The 15,979-nt window shown below is 41.7% G+C and overlaps 1 protein-coding gene and 1 long non-coding RNA gene across 3 annotated transcripts in view; both read left to right on the top strand.

The window, feature by feature from the left end:
- The window catches only part of LOC122862015 (neuronal PAS domain-containing protein 3), a 316,717-nt gene extending 311,122 nt beyond the window's left edge, over nucleotides 1-5,595 (top strand). The window contains 2 exon segments of the mRNA XM_044167164.1: nucleotides 1,495-1,751; nucleotides 1,754-5,595. Of these exon segments, the coding sequence (XP_044023099.1) occupies nucleotides 1,495-1,751; nucleotides 1,754-3,115 (1,619 nt within the window). The 3' untranslated portion in view covers nucleotides 3,116-5,595.
- Nucleotides 5,596-10,863: 5,268 nt separating this feature from the next.
- LOC122862019 lies at nucleotides 10,864-15,433 on the top strand. 2 transcript variants are annotated; one of them, XR_006374620.1, is made up of 5 exons: nucleotides 10,864-11,267; nucleotides 11,476-11,591; nucleotides 11,716-11,737; nucleotides 11,885-11,955; nucleotides 14,998-15,433. It is a non-coding gene; the product is annotated as an uncharacterized LOC122862019 (long non-coding RNA). The 2 variants fall into 2 exon arrangements; XR_006374619.1 differs by lacking the exon at nucleotides 10,864-11,267 and having other exon boundaries at nucleotides 11,277-11,591.
- The last annotated feature ends 546 nt before the right edge of the window (nucleotides 15,434-15,979 follow it).

The raw sequence follows: 15,979 nt of genomic DNA on the forward strand, positions 1-15,979 counted from the left end.
CCATGAAATTTTGTACAAACATTTGTGTTTCCAAGAGGATAAACCCAAATAATTTTGGTGATCTCCTGACCATTCCTGGAGATCCAACAGGACGAAACTTTCACTTGTACACAAGAAATATCAACATGTCAATTTTCATCAGATTTCCTGATCATATTCCTGCTCCCCAGAAGACGAATATAATATAATATCCCCATGATCTTCTAGCGCGACCCTCGGCACAATTTGTGTTGCCTGTTCTTTTGTATTTTGGGGTGTAATTAACACTTCTGCCTCTAGAGGACGCTAGCAGGACTTTACATTCTTAGTCTTGTTTTGGTTACGTTAGGGTAAGCTATTCTGCTTTATCTTTAGGTTAAATTATTTTGGTTAAGTTTATGTAAGGGAAAACGTTGTAGTCACAAGCCGTGTTTCCATCAACGTATTTTTATGCGCATTTTGAAGTATTACATTAGAAAAGGTTGATGAAAAATTCGAAAAAACCTTCCTCAATTTTCCACAAAAGTTTCTACGCTTGCTTGAGGTGGTTTTTGCCTCATATTCTCTTTTTTTCCTCTCGTAGATGGCCAAGGCAACTGGTTTTACTGCCACGCTAGCAGCTCTGTGAGGCTTCACCGCAGCACTTTCAGCTAAATGCTAACATCAGCATGCTAACATCAGAATCAGAAATACTTTATTGATCCCCGAGGGGAAACTCTTTCGTTACAGCTGCTCACTGTCACGTCGATGCACACTTGAGAATAGAAGTACTAAGCAAATCAAAATATAATGCACTATAATACAGGTAAGATAAATTAAGTACATAGTGGATATAAGTATAAAAGCTAAAATAAGTGTAAAGTACCAAGCGGATTTAGAGGTTAAGTATCACAATGAAACATATTCACAATTGAAAAATTGTAAACATGCTGATGTTTAGCAGGTTCCCCATCTTAGTTTAGCATGTTAGCACACAAAGTACAGCTGAGGCTGATGGGAATGGTCTTGGATTTGCAAGTATTTGGTTATAAAGCAAAGTACTTGACAAATTAAAATGTTGACCTGATAATGGCGGTAGATGAAAAGTTATTAAGTTATTACACTTCATCTTGAGGGGAACATGAATGTAACAAATTTCATGGTAATCCATCCAATAGTTGTGGAGACATTTCAATTTTCATTGCAGATGTCAACCTCATGGTGGCACTAAAGAAAAGGTTAGGGGGGTCATCAAAGAGGATTCAGCCTCTTGGAAACATGACACAAAATTTCATGTCAATCCATCAAATATTTGAAATATTTCAGTCTGGACCAAAGTGATCGCCCGACCTACCAAACATCATTGCCATTCCTAAAGCCATGTCGCTGTAGCGTGGCTAAAAATGACGTGGTTGAGTCCACACAAACCACTGTGTTGTTGTGCATAAATGAATCATGTGGTGCTCAGAACTGAGTTGTCTACATTCTTCTGTCCCTGGATTTTTAACCAATCAAACCTACCTTTCTTCTCAACAGACAATGAGAACGCCAAGTCCGAGGGAAAGCCGGGCCACCAATCGGAACACAGCGAGGACCCGGAAACAGACAGCAAGCGTCAGCAGCAGCCCGGCCAACCACATTGCTCCTCCGAACAGGAAATGAAGCGTCAGGAAGAAGGAGACAGCTCGAGTAACCCCGAGAGCCAGGACAGTGACGACAGTCTGGAACCATCAGATGGAGAGGGGGAGGAACAGGAGGAGGCAACGGGGGGAGGAGGGGGGGAGGTGGAGGAGTAAGGCTTGGAAGGTTAGCAGGACTGGGTGGGTTAGGGGGACTGGGAGCCATTGGAGGACTGGGTAATCTGGGAGGGCTTCATATTAAAGTAGAGCACTACGGAGAAGGGGAAGAAATACAGCTGCAGAACTCGCAAACTTCTTCATCAGAGGAGGAGGAAGAAGAGGAGGATGACGATGACGATGAGGAAGAGGATGGAGGAGTGCAAGATTGCGACAGTGCCAATGCCGGAAGCAAGCTCCAGAAGAGGCGGAAGAGGAGGAAAGTACAGAAATGGGACGGATCCCGAAGTAGGAGGCTCCGTCTCTCCTCAACCACGCCCAGCCCCGTTGCCATAGGAGATACCACGTCACTGATTGACCCCTCCCAGGCCACGTCCACCAGCTCCTCCCACCTCCTCACCTCCACTGAATCCCCAAACAGTTCAGGTGTGACATCCTCGGTCCTGAAAATCAAGACGGAGATGGCAGAACCGATCAACTTTGACAACGACAGCAGCATCTGGAACTACCCACCCAACAGAGAGATTTCCAGAAATGAGTCCCCGTACAGCATGACCTCCAAGCCGGCTGCTCCGGGAAGCCATGAGACCTTTCCCTCACCCCAGGGAGGCTCTCTCCAGGTAGCCATTCCCGACTCTGTCCTCACCCCTCCTGGAACCGAGGGAGGAGCAGGAGGAGTGAGGAAGCCTCCTTATAACGGAAGCTCTGCCCCATCCTCTGCTTCCAGCGCTGCGAGTTTAGCTCCTCCCTCCAGCGCCTCCTCTGCCGACCCCCTGTCCCCTCCTCTCTCCGCCTCCCCACGGGACAAGCAACAAGGCACTCCCACCACTTCCTCTTCTTCTTCCTCTTCCTCATCCTCATCAACCTCTTCCTCCTCACTGCTGTACTCTGGCGACCTCGAGGCGCTACAGCGTCTGCAGGCCGGTAATGTGGTGCTCCCATTGGTCCACCGAGTCACGGGGACTCTGGCCTCCACCAACACGACGGCTCCACGGGTCTACACCACCGGGACCATCAGGTACGCACCGGCGGACGTTACCCTGGCTATGGCGCAAGGCAACCTCCTCCCCAATGCTGCCATGAACTTTGTCGACAGCTCTGGGTTCGGCCTGGACCCTAAGACGCCCATGGAGATGCTCTACCATCACGTCCACAGGCTCAACATGTCGGCAGCGGCGGCTGCCGGCCCATTTGTTGGGTCTCCGGCAGCCACAGCCGGAAACGGCGCCCTGGGAGGCCAGATGCCGACCGCAGCCAACGTTTTCACGACAGCTGAGGGACTTTTCTCAACGCTACCGTTCCCGGTGTACAGCAACGGGATCCACACCACGCAGACAACTCTGGAGAGGAAGGAGGATTAACGCAAAACATTCAAGACCGTATTACTGTGTTTCTGGAATCAACAACTGTGTCAAAGTAAAAGACTACTCACTAGTAAAAGAAAAATGAAAGACTATTTACTTGCTTCTTTTATCAACACAGCACTGTGTTTCCGAGAGGGGAGAAAGGACAGGAAAGGATGACAAATGTACTCTAGCACTTTGAATCTGAGCAACTGAGCTTGTGTAATAGACATGAATGACCCTCAAACATGTCCCCCTTTTCTATCTTTTTTCTCTCTCCTCCTCCTCATCCTCCTCCTCCTCCTCCTCTCTCAGTCTCTCTCTTTGCTCCTGTTTCTTGCGATCAGCAACGTTTTTTTTTTCTCCTGAACAAATGAACAAAAAAACAGACTATTCTTTATTGTAAAGAATTCCTTTTTTGCCTACAGAGAATTCATATTGCCTGAGGACTCCGCTGGAGCCTGACGGGGATAATTTTTATTATTTGACTTGTTTCTGTTGCATCTTTATGAAGATGCTGATTGTGTGTATTTAAAGGAGGACGGTACAGGGATTTGTAACGGACAGAAAACGCTATGTGGCGCTCCTCCGTATGTATCTTGATGTGATCAAGGCTTCAAAAGAAAGTTTTTAAACCGAGAAGAAGGAGCTCTCTTGCGCCTGACAAAGGTCTCAGAGATAATAATCTTTTGAAAAAAGGTTTTTGTGGACGTTTCTCGATTGAGGGAATAGTGTAGAGAATTAATGCTGTTTTCTTTAATTTCTTTCTTTTTTATAAAATATTCTAGCTCAGATTTAACTTACGAATCAAGCATTAAGAAGAAAAACAAAAAAAGCAATTTCAGCCGGGTAATGACCTGTGAATTATCGAATGTTACTACTTCCTCTTTTATCCCAGGAGTTTACCTACAGGTCTTGCACCAAACATAACCTCCTCTACATCTCTTCCCATCTCAATCTGTCGTTCTCTCTCTTACCTTTCACTCTGTCTACCTAATCTTTAATCTTTCCGTCTACATTTCTACCTGTTGATCTACAGATTCATGGTGCTACCGACCGTCCAGTAACCCTGATTCAGCTGGCTGATGTGGGTGCTGTAAACGAACCCACAGCTCGTTGACAGACTGATCGTGTTTTTTGTTTTGGAGGGGGAACAATTTTGATGTTTGTTTTTTCTCATCTGACCTTCAGGAAAGTCAGAAACACAGCAAGAACCTTAGAACCTCTAAATCAGCAACATCATCTCCATGTTTCACCCTATATGTCCCTCCTTCGTTTGTCTTAAAAAAAAAAAAACGCTTAATGTGATTGGGCCACGAGGGGCAGGTCTGCATGGCAACATGGAGTTGATTGGTTGAATTTTAAGCTACATAGTGTTGTTTTTATTTTTCTGTATTTTCTACCTAAATCACTTTTAATTCTCAGTGAGACTGAGGCTAATACGCTAGTATCGCTAACTTGAAAAATGAATGTTGAAAACCTCGACTGGCTCCTGTTTGATCACTGTCTTGTTTTATTTTGTACAACTACAACTTCTTTCTTTGTCTTCGTTTTTAATTTTCCTCCTCCTCCTCCTCCTCCTCCTCTTCTTCTTCCTAAACCAAAATCACCTCCACAAGATTTTCCTAAACAATCCACTCTCTTCCATTTCATCGCCGGACCCTGTGATAAAAACCACATATCAACAAGGAGATTGTAATAAAGACATGCATTTTCAATCAATCTATCAAACAATCAATCCAATAACTACGAAAAAAGAATATGAATTTTTTTGAGGAAGAGAAAAAAAATCACATTCCTTTAAACAATGTTGTCTTTATTGTTGTTCTTCTGTTTTGTGTTTTTTCTTCCCCAGCCTCCGTTGCCAAAAAAAGAAATGTTAATCTCACAAGTTTGGTGTTTTAAAAGCACTGTGATTCTCGTTCATTTGTAATTTTTTTTTTTCTTCTACTTTTTTGGTAAAAAGAGAAAAAAAGATGAGAATATGTAATAATTAAAACGGTAAAAAAAAACTGTCACAACATTCATCTTTTTAAAGTTGACAGCCCCGTCTTTACCATCCTGTCATCCTTATTACCCAGTGTGATTAAGCCGTAAAAACGTGTTACCGATGTGTTTAGTGTCACTGGCTGTCAAAAAGTCTTTCATGGCGACTTCTCTCTCTGTGTGTGTGTTGACTATATGCAGTATATACTGAGCTACTGTAGCTGTTTTTGTCCTTTGTCTTCTCTGTGCTCTCTCTAGTGTGGGGGATAGGCGATGGGCGGGGCTTGGAGAGAGAGAGGGGTGGGGTCTATGGGGATGATGATTTACGTCCCAAAAATGACGACCCTCTTTCTCGCTTTCCCCGTCTCTTTCTCTGTCTCCCTCTATCTGCAGTCTTAGTGAAACCAGTGGAGGTTTGTGGAATTTCGTGTTCGGTGGCCTTTCCAAAAAAAAAAACAATTTGTAGAGTCCACCTTTTTTTTCCGCTGCTTCCTTTTTGTCTTTGTAAAACCTCTTTTTATTTTGGTTTTCTAAATCCTTCTCTCTCCTTCCCTCTCTGCTATTGCTTTTTGCTGTTGTGTAGTCTTATACAAACCTCTTTATCTTGCTGTCCTTTCTCTCAGAGATGAAAAGATTCTTTAACTAGCTCAAAGGTTTATGGAGCCATGTTTTTGCCGCTAAGGAATTCTGGGAATCGCAGTTTCCAGCTCTTGCATACAAAGTATTGAATAACTAATAAATATTTACACTATATAGAATTAAATTATGATGAGGAAAAGCCTAAAGTAGCATTTTAGATGTAGTCCTGGAAAACCATGAAAGCCTCAGTTGTGAAACATTTCCCAGAGTCCCTTGGGGCTTCTTGTGTGCATTGGGTGTATTTCATTGGTTCCCACCGAACTTGTTGACTTCCTGCGCAAACTTCTCTCACGGGACAAACAAAGTTACACAAGTGGTTCAATGGGGGAGAAAAAAATCACAGTACTATTTCAGGACACGTAATAAAAAAACGGTTTTAAAGATTTCTAAAGAAATTAAAAGAAGAAAAAAATATTTCGCACTATAAATCTATTTTTATAGGTGTTTTGGAAAACTGAACTGCATGTTTAGTAAGTTCGTCCGATGCGTTTCACGTGATCGATCCCTATTTTTTTTTTTTTTTTTGCTTTTATTTTTTTCGGTCCAGCGGTTTTTGTGTTATTTTTTATTTTTTTTTTAAGTCTGTCGAGCCCAAACGGGGACGCGATGGAGGCCCGTTGGAAGAATAACGTCTGTATTGTCAAACCGACCCGGGCCTCTAATCCCCCCTTCACATCAGGAAAAACAATCTGTAGCGTCTGTGCTTTCTGTGAAGAATCAGTGTCTTGTTACCGCGACTAACATGTAAAACGACAACAAAAAAAGCTAACACAGGTTATGAAATTTAATGATGGATTCATTTATTTTTGTTCAATAAGGGGAATGTGATTTGGGCGGCTCAATCCGTTGGTTGATTGGTGGGTCGTTTGTGGTTGAATGTTAAATTCAGTCGTTTCAGGAGCATTTTGTTTCCGCGCTCCTCTGGATTTTAGCATTTTCTACTTTTGGCGGTTTTGCGTGAAAACAGGGGGCGGGGCACAAACGAATGGCAGGGCCCCATTTGGTAAAGAAAAGGGGATTTGGGGGCACATAACTCCGACGAAACCAGGAAATACACCCACATGTAACAAAAACCAAACAGCCGGTCCAAGCTGTTTCAATGTTTTTTCTGTGTTTTATGTCGAAAAATGAAAACTTTGCTGGTGATTTTAAAAACGTAAAAACCTTAATCACAGCTGCTGTCAAAAATACATAGTGTTTAAGAATTACAAATATTGAAAAATCACTTCATTTACCTGTGAAGAAACTGTGTCTGTGTTTTTAACTATTTCTTGTACAATTATACAGATTCTTTTATGAGGAACTTGGTGCCAAGTAGCTGAAATACGGGAGAGAGGGAATCTCTTATTATCAATGTTAACAGTGTTATAAAATTCTAAATACAAACAAATTAAAATATTAAAAAAGAGAAAACTATGGTACATTTTTTGTTTTGATTTTTTTTTTTTCCTCGCAGAAGAGGGGAAAAACACATGACTAACTGATGCTAACTTTGAGTGCCTGGCTTATTTTTTATTATTATTTTCAAAAGACATCTTTTTGAGTTCATTTACCATGAATAATGCTGCAAATCCGAAAATGTACATACTTCATTTTTATAGCAGTTGTTCTTTTATAAGTTTACTAGGTTCTCATCCGTTCAGAGGAACATGTCACATACATGGTTGTCTTTCTGTAACCCGGTTTTTGACCATCTTACAGGTGCCATATTCATAATAAAAATTTCTCTCGAATTTGTTACCAGATTGCATCATTTCTTCTGTTTGACACATTCAGCCATCCCGCTCCTCGCCAGAATATTGCAAATGCTGCCACATCTCCGTAAGTTGTCAGCTTTTCGATCTTTCAGTCCTGCTTTCTTCCTCTTCTTTCTTTCTTTCTTCCCTGTTTGTTTTCTGGTTCCTGTAAAGAAAATCCTGCTTATAAAGATTGAAAGGGAAGAAGATTGGGTCCTCGTGAAACTTTGTGGTGTGAGATTAAAGAAGAAATCAGAAAGGTCTTAAGAACTTGTAGCTAGATAGATAGATAGATAGACAGGATCCTGGATTTTCAAACTGAGGGGACAAAACAAAATACTGAGGCAAAGACAGACAAACGTATTCCTCTAAAACACGCATTTTTTGTCTTTCACTACGTCTCCTTGACCTTCCTCTCAGCGTTTTGTCGGAAAGATCAGAGGAGACGCTGCAGAGTGAGGGAGGCCCCCGAGGCGTTTAAAGCGAAGCTCCTGTCCTGCCTGGAAACCTCCACACCTCCACACAGCCAATCAGGTACGTTTATCTGCAGCAGAGAGGTGGATCACCTGACATACTGGTCACTGGGAAAATACCACTAACTGCTGTGGTGACAGATGGGGTGTCCTGATCAGCCACTGCACTTTCTATGGGGATTTGGGGTTTGCTTCACCTGTGAGTCTCACTGCTGGTGAAATCGGCCACTTTATCGCACGCTGACCCACCACACGTTCCCGAAGGTCCGTTCAGATCGGGCCTGGTAGAAACGTAAGCCCCTTTTCATCCAAAAAGTCCCAGGAACTATGCAACCAGAAGAACTAATGTCAGGAACTAAATGTGAAACTAAAAGTCCCTTTTCCACCGCATCTGAAGAATCATGAAGATTATAAAAAGCTGAGCCATGAAAAGGAGAAAGCTCCAGACCACATCTGTCCACAGTAGACAATCTGCTGAGTGTTTGATGGTAATTTCTGCTTTGGAACGTAACCGCCATGAAACAACTTTTTTAGCACCTGGAACTTTTAGTACAGAAACTAAATTTAGTCCCTGGTTCCTCTGGTCGAAGCGCAGGTTTAGTTTCTTAGTTCCTCAAAAGGTTCTTGGTCCCGTGAAGATGTTCCTGAGGTGGAAACACCTTTACAGTGTCACGGTGTGAGTACATTTCAGCGATGGCTGGCAGACAAACTAACTTTGTCTACACAGGCCGCGTAACAGCTGGCATTTTACTTGCGCTGTACGTCCATAAACGCTAGTGCCGCTAATAATTGCGTGTTGGGCTCTGAGCGCTGCCAAAACACAGGCGAACTCCACTCCAGACTGTGCCTGAACATATCCTTTGTGAAACTGGCACTTTCAGAACACAGTCAGATAAAACTACACTAGTCAGAATGTAGACCGGTTTCATGCAGACGGGAACACAAAGACTGAATAATGAAGTGAACTAAACTGGCAATCCAGTCTTATTATTAGGCTACTGTTGACTCAAGAAGCCTATATCATTCCATCCCTCTCTCCATCTTTGTATCCAGTCCTCCTCCTCTCCCTCACTTTTATTATCCCCCCCCCCGCCGCCGCCTCCATGCAGTAATAAGAGCAGAGAGGTCAGTCAGTCGACCCTCTGAGGCTGACCAGCCAACTTTAAATATTTCACACTATTTTAAATGAGCACACATGAATCATAGATCACAGGCAGCGCTGGTGTGTGTGTGTGTGTGTGTGTGTGTGACGAGGTGCTCCAACCTGAAGCTCCTCCTAATAACCTCTGGCTGTCCGTCTCAGTGAGGAGGTCTGATGTGGAATTTAGATCCGACAGCGTCTGTCGTTCACCGGAGGCGTAACGAGCGGCCTTTCATCATCGGCCGTGATGGACGGAGATGAAAACTCACCGGTTTTTCATCTGCGCTTTCACAGGGGCTGATCTCCCTAATTCCCAACATGCACCACAAGTCAAAACATCACAAAAATCTGTACAAGTATTTTGGAGACACGTCGTCGCTCCTGGAGACATGATGTGACGTTTAAGTTCCTGAAGAAAAATCAGTCCTGCGAAACTCCTGCAGGGAGTCTGCGCTGCTCAAAAGAGAATCTGTAGCCTGCTGAATGTATTATATTCATTTATGGCCAGCGCTTGTTCTGTGTTTCATGTTGCATTGTGGGATAATTTGAGTCTTTTATTGTCTATACAGAAATAATTCTCAGTAGACCAGTGAGCTCAGGAAAAATCTGTGGAGTCTCTAGATGATTAACATGATAAGAAAAGACAAAAATATGTATGTATTATGCGCAAAATTATGATTTTCTTTTCTCTAATCTTTGTTTTTACTCATGAAATACTGAATAGTCTTAATTCTTTAGGCCTCTAGAAATTATTCCGATGAAACAAATGTCAGAAGAGAAAAACGGTTCTGGTTTAACTGGTCACCACTCCAGGGTTTGCAAGTAGACGGGACCTGGTTTTAATGGGTCGCAAAAGCCAAAAAATACACTAGAAATTGAGACAGAAATTCAAAATGATATGTATATAATGCATGTGGAGCACTCTTCATGCTAATGAAAATAAAATACACGTTTTAATTCAAATGAATTTCATAGTTTGAAGCCTGAAAGAACAGGCCAGATAAGATTCAGGGGTCAGGAAAGTTAAAGAGCATCTCGACACCCTGATTGGGTTTTAACACGCCCCCCTTTACATACTTAAAAAAAGAAAAGAAAAGCCCAACACATTGTTGCCCCAGCATCCCTCCATCTTACCCCCTGACTATTATTCTGTATCATGTGATCTCCTTACTGTAGGTGGAGCTGCCATTTTGTCTGTATTCAGCCTGTTGTCGCCCACCTGAGGAAGCGTTGCACCAATGGAAACGTGTTAACGTCAGTGTGCACACAGCCACGCCCACTATTCACCTTTTTTTGCTTTATACAAAGAAAAACAAACAAAACAACGAGTTTCAGTTGGTCAGTTCTCTGTGACCTTTGACCCCTCAAAGGTCTCAGTGACCGCAGCCTCTCTCTCTGTAAATGGCTTCATGTTTAATGGTTTGGTCCATTAGAGCTGTGAAGCCATCAGCAGGCCGTCACGTTGGTCCCGTCAGCCATTAGGCCGAAAGATCTGAAGAAATGAGTTTTAATGAACACCTGTGCTTTTTATGAAACCTCAACATGTTCAGGTCAGTTGTCTTAACCTGGAATAACAAATAAATAAAATAATTATGGATGGCTTCTTTTAAATTTAATGTAAGCAATGAGGAACATTGTGTTGGCATGGTACGGATCAGACATTGTGTCCACACAGAATAACACGTTCTTAGGTGTATTTAGTATATAGATATAATATAATATTAACATGTAACCCAGCTTAACTATGGGTATAAACTCAAAGGTCCACTTACTAGCTGTTTGCAGGTTTCACCCAGTGCACCCGGGCGTCGTCACGTGACCGAGGTGTTTTAACCCAAATCATGAACTTTTCCTGAGCCTAACCGAGTGATGTTTGTGCCTTAACCACGGCGTTTGAAGCGTGGAGATTCCACGTATCCTCGGTTTGCAGAAACGTAAAATGTATTCATGTTTTTCAGGCGGTGGCACGTTAGTACTGAAGTGGCAGATTTTTGAATGGAGTTTGGTGTGTAGAGGAGCGTCTCACGAAGAGATTTTAAAGAACAACACTTTTGTGATGTCTCGGAGAAGCTCCAAAATATATGCAAGAGATGTGATTGTCAACAACCACGTTAATGTTTAAGTGCCCGATTTTTTGAATGGAGTCTGGTGTGGGAGCAGGAGCGCTGAAAAGCTGGTTGAATCCCGGCGTCCAGGTGTGTGAGTCCGCTGCAGGAGACAGCCCCAAGCTGCTTCTGTGTGTTTATATTGTGCTCACGTGGCGATTAATCCTAAGTGAAGTTCTGTTTAATCAAATTGCCACTAACTAGTCGACACAGAAAACTTCGGGCCACGTTGTTTTATGTTTTCATAAGAGCACTGCTTGGTTTCTTTCGGGTGTCATCACTGGCCCGGGTGGGGCAGAACACGTGAGTGCTTCCTGTGACACCGTGCAGGTCAGGCCACCCCAGGTGTGCGTCATTAGGCACTTCAGGACCGGTGACCGAAGACACTGAGTTACTGTTAAAGTCGGTGCACAGGTAGGTACTCGCAGGTAAATATGCCATAAATAAAGTGTGGCATCAGCAGCAACTGAGAAATGAATGCCTTGTTTGTTGTTGTTGTTGTGTAATCGTTATGCTTTGTGTCCGGTGCTGACCTGAGCGGGCCAGGTGAGGCGGGCCAGGTGAGATGCTGCAGGTTTCAGCTGTTTGTGTCTTCCTTTATTCCCCTTTTTCCTGCATGTTTTGTCAAAACTTCTGCGACTTTTCTTCTTCTTCCTCCGTTTGATTAATATCTTTGCCAATAACGTCACATTTGTGAACACGCTCAGGTGTGGATGTGGTGTGGTTTTACCGGAGTGGAGCTACAGAGACATCCAGCGGATCACCACGGAAACTACAGGTGAGTTCAAATCGTTTCATCTGCACCTAACTGATACCTGTTTACTCGGGTCTGGGTCCTACTACCAGTCTTCTGCATCTTATGTTCAGTCAGCAGTTTGTTAAAATACACACATACAACCTTTTTATATGTTCATCGCTGAATTTGAATTATTATAGCATTGAAAATGCAATGATCATTATTGACGGATGCTTTCAGACAATAATAGTAATTTCCTCAAACATTATACAAATAATGTGCAGCTTGTGAAACGGTAAATATTTGAAATGCTGTAGGCTGATACACTTTTGAAAATTTCTATTTATTGAATATGCTGTATTACTCTAAATATAGATACTGTGCTGTACTGTTGTGTACTATAGTGTACTGTACTTTAGTATAATGTGCTATAGTGTACTGTAGTGTACTAGAGTGTACTGTAGTGTTCTGTGTAGTGTACTGTCGGGTACTGTAGTGTACTTGAGTATAGTCTACTGTGCTGTACTGCAGTGTGCTGTACTGTAGTGTGCTGTTGTGCTATAGTGTACTTTAGTATAATGTGCTATAGTGTACTGTGCTGTACTGTGCTGTAGTGTAGTGTACTATAGTGTACTGTGCTGTACTGTAGTGTTCTGTGTAGTGTACTGTAGTGTACTGTGCTGTACTGTAGTGTACTGTAGTGTACTATAGTGTAGTGTGCTGTAATGTGGTGTACTGTAGTGTGCTGTAGTGTGCTGTACTGTAATGTAGTGTGCTGTAGTGTAGTGTGCTGTAGTGTAGTGTGCTGTACTGTAATGTAGTGTGCTGTAGTGTACTGTGCTGTACTGTAGTGTACTGTAGTGTACTATAGTGTAGTGTGCTGTACTGTAGTGTACTGTGCTGTAGTGTACTGTAGTGTACTATAGTGTAGTGTGCTGTAGTGAACTATAGTGTGCTGTACTGTACTGTGCTATAATGTGCTATGCTATAGTGTACTGTGCTGTTCTGTGTAGTGTACTGTGCTGTACTATAGTGTACTATAGTGTAGTGTGCTGTAGTGTACTGTAGTGTACTGTGCTGTACTGTAGTGTACTGTAATGTAGTGTACTGTAGTGTACTGTGCTGTACTATAGTGTACTATAGTGTAGTGTGCTGTACTGTAGTGTACTGTAATGTAGTGTACTGTAGTGTACTGTGCTGTACTATAGTGTACTATAGTGTAGTGTGCTGTAGTGTACTGTAGTGTACTGTAGTGTACTATAGTGTAGTGTGCTGTAGTGAACTATAGTGTGCTGTACTGTACTGTGCTATAATGTGCTGTGCTGTACTATAGTGTACTATAGTGTAGTGTGCTGTAGTGTACTGTAATGTAGTGTACTGTAGTGTACTGTGCTGTACTGTAGTGTACTATAGTGTGCTGTAGTGTACTGTAATGTAGTGTACTGTAGTGTACTGTGCTGTACTGTAGTGTACTATAGTGTAGTGTGCTGTAGTGAACTATAGTGTGCTGTACTGTACTGTGCTATAATGTGCTATGCTATAGTGTACTGTGCTGTTCTGTGTAGTGTACTGTGCTGTACTATAGTGTACTATAGTGTAGTGTGCTGTAGTGTACTGTAGTGTACTGTAGTGTACTGTACTTTAGTGTACTGTAGTGTTCTGTGTAGTGTACTGTAGTGTATTATAGTGTACTTGAGTATAGTCTACTGTAGTGTGCTGTGCTGTACTTTAGTATAATGTGCTATAGTGTAGTGTACTATGATGTAGTATATTGTGCTGTAGTGTACTATAGTATAGTGTTGTGCTGTAGTGTACTTGAGTATAATGTGCTATAGTGTGCTGTTGTACTGTAGTGCACTGTGCTGTACTTTAGTATAATGTGCTATAGTGTAGTGTTGTGCTGTAGTGTACTTGAGTATAATGTGCTATAGTCTAGTGTACTATGCTATAGTGTGCTGTAGTGTACTTTAGTATATTGTTATAGCGTACAGTAATGTAGTGAACTAAAGTATATGGTGTTATAGTGTACTTGAGTATAATGTGCTATAGTGTAGTGTACTATGATGTAGTATATTGTGCTGTAGTGTACTTGAGTATAATGTGCTATAGTGTGCTGTACTGCTGGAACACAAAACACTAAGTGAAAATTAACAGTAAGAGTTTTGCACATTGAATCAAATCATCAGGAGTTATTAGAAAAAGTTGTTATCCAGTGTAATGTAACTCATCCATTTACTGTGCTTAGTTTCTGATAGTTTATACTTCTATTACACACGTTTTATTTTTTCAATGTCCCACAGCTGTAGTTACCTGTTACTTTAAGATTTTACATAAAAACATATGATCCGCTATCAAGATACGATTAATTTTTAATGGATTACTTTTGATACCGAAGTACAATTTGCTGATAAAACTTCTGTACTTTTACATCTGAGAGCAGGAACCTCTACATGAAATGGAGTATCTGTACATTAATGTGTCAGAAGTAGTTGTTAATCAAGTTCATCATGTGGAAAAAATAACTGATCGACTTCAAAAATCTGACAGTTAAACATTTTTATTGCCCAAATATTTAGTGAACACAAAATTAAAAAACTGTGCCTCCACATTCATTTAGAATCAGAAATACTTTATTGATCCCCGTAGGGAAACTCTTTACATATGACGTAAAATTTTACACATTTTCAATCACCACAAACATCATCATCATCATCCCTGCTGTCTTCGCTGAGCAGCCGGTCAGCTGACAAACACACTGTAGAAATGATTTTAATGTCATGTGACAGCTGAACTCAGAGACCAGAACGAAATATGTTCACAAATAACTCTTAGCGTTTGTTTTATTCAAACTGAAGCACCAGGCGGGTGGAGTTCACTGCATTCATTCGTGTCAACCAAAGAAAAGTTTGTGTCCCGTGTTTAATTGCCTTCGAAGTTTTTTTTTTTTTTTTTTTTAAAAAAAATATTGCGCATTTGTTTTTCTAAAGGTCATTGTGATTAACTCCACCCCTCTGCTACTCACAGCACGTCAAAACAAACTCACACCAGTCAAGAATTATTTGTTCATAATGATTTTCTTTGCAGGGTGAACTGAGTAACTTCTGCAGCCGGAGAACAGAAAACTGCGTCAGGTATGAAACAGTTTCTTATCGCCTCAGATCTACTTTTGTATTGGATTTTCAGGAGGGTTGAATTACTTAGAAATGACAATATTTCAAGCTAAATCAGTGGTTCCCTTCCTGTGGTTCACCTCAAGGTCCACTTACTAGCTTTTTTGGAGCATCTCACGTCTTGCAGCAAAAAGATTGTCTTGCTTCAACTTCTTTTAGATCCGTTTTATATCGCCATCTTTTCACAATTTTCTATAAACGACTAATAACGGTAACATGAGTAGAAAGCTTAAACCATGATCAGCTCTTAGCCAATCATGAGAGCTGATGTCACCTGGAGGTTGCCAGGCAACCTCCAGAGATGCTGCACAGCAGTAATAGTTATACTCCTAAAACCACATGTTGTTTTTATATTTCTGTTTGGATTAAAACAAATTATTTTTTAACTTTGGACAGAGCCAGGCCAGCCATTTCCCCCTGCTTCCAGTCCCTATGCTAAGCTAGGCTAAACACAGCAGTTTCAGTTGCTAAATCCTGATTGGTGCACAAAAGCACCACTTTAAAACCAGTAAGAAGATCTCTTGTGAAACATTAAGAAAACTTGGCAGATAATTGTGTGTTCATGTAGAATGGTTCAATAACTCAATCTAATGGAAAGAGAGCAATATTTTCCAAAATGTGGTACTATTCCTTTTAAAGGTGCCACAAACCAAACAGGCTGGGGATCACTGAGCTACGTCATCAGTGGAGGCGTGGTGCATCGTTTCATGCTCAGACAGAAACTAATATGATGTGACAGTTTACAGAGAAAGTGTTTCTGTTACACCTCCATGTTGAATCAAACCCTAACGCAGGTAGTCCCAGGCTGCAGTGAAAATGACAGTTCAGTAACGTTTCATCAATTATTCATCTGCTGCATCAGTGGAATCTATCTCCTCCATCGGCGGAGGACGGAG

This window comes from Siniperca chuatsi, linkage group LG15 (genome assembly GCF_020085105.1).
Source record: "Siniperca chuatsi isolate FFG_IHB_CAS linkage group LG15, ASM2008510v1, whole genome shotgun sequence".
In the NCBI taxonomy this organism is placed as follows: Eukaryota; Metazoa; Chordata; class Actinopteri; order Centrarchiformes; family Sinipercidae; genus Siniperca; species Siniperca chuatsi.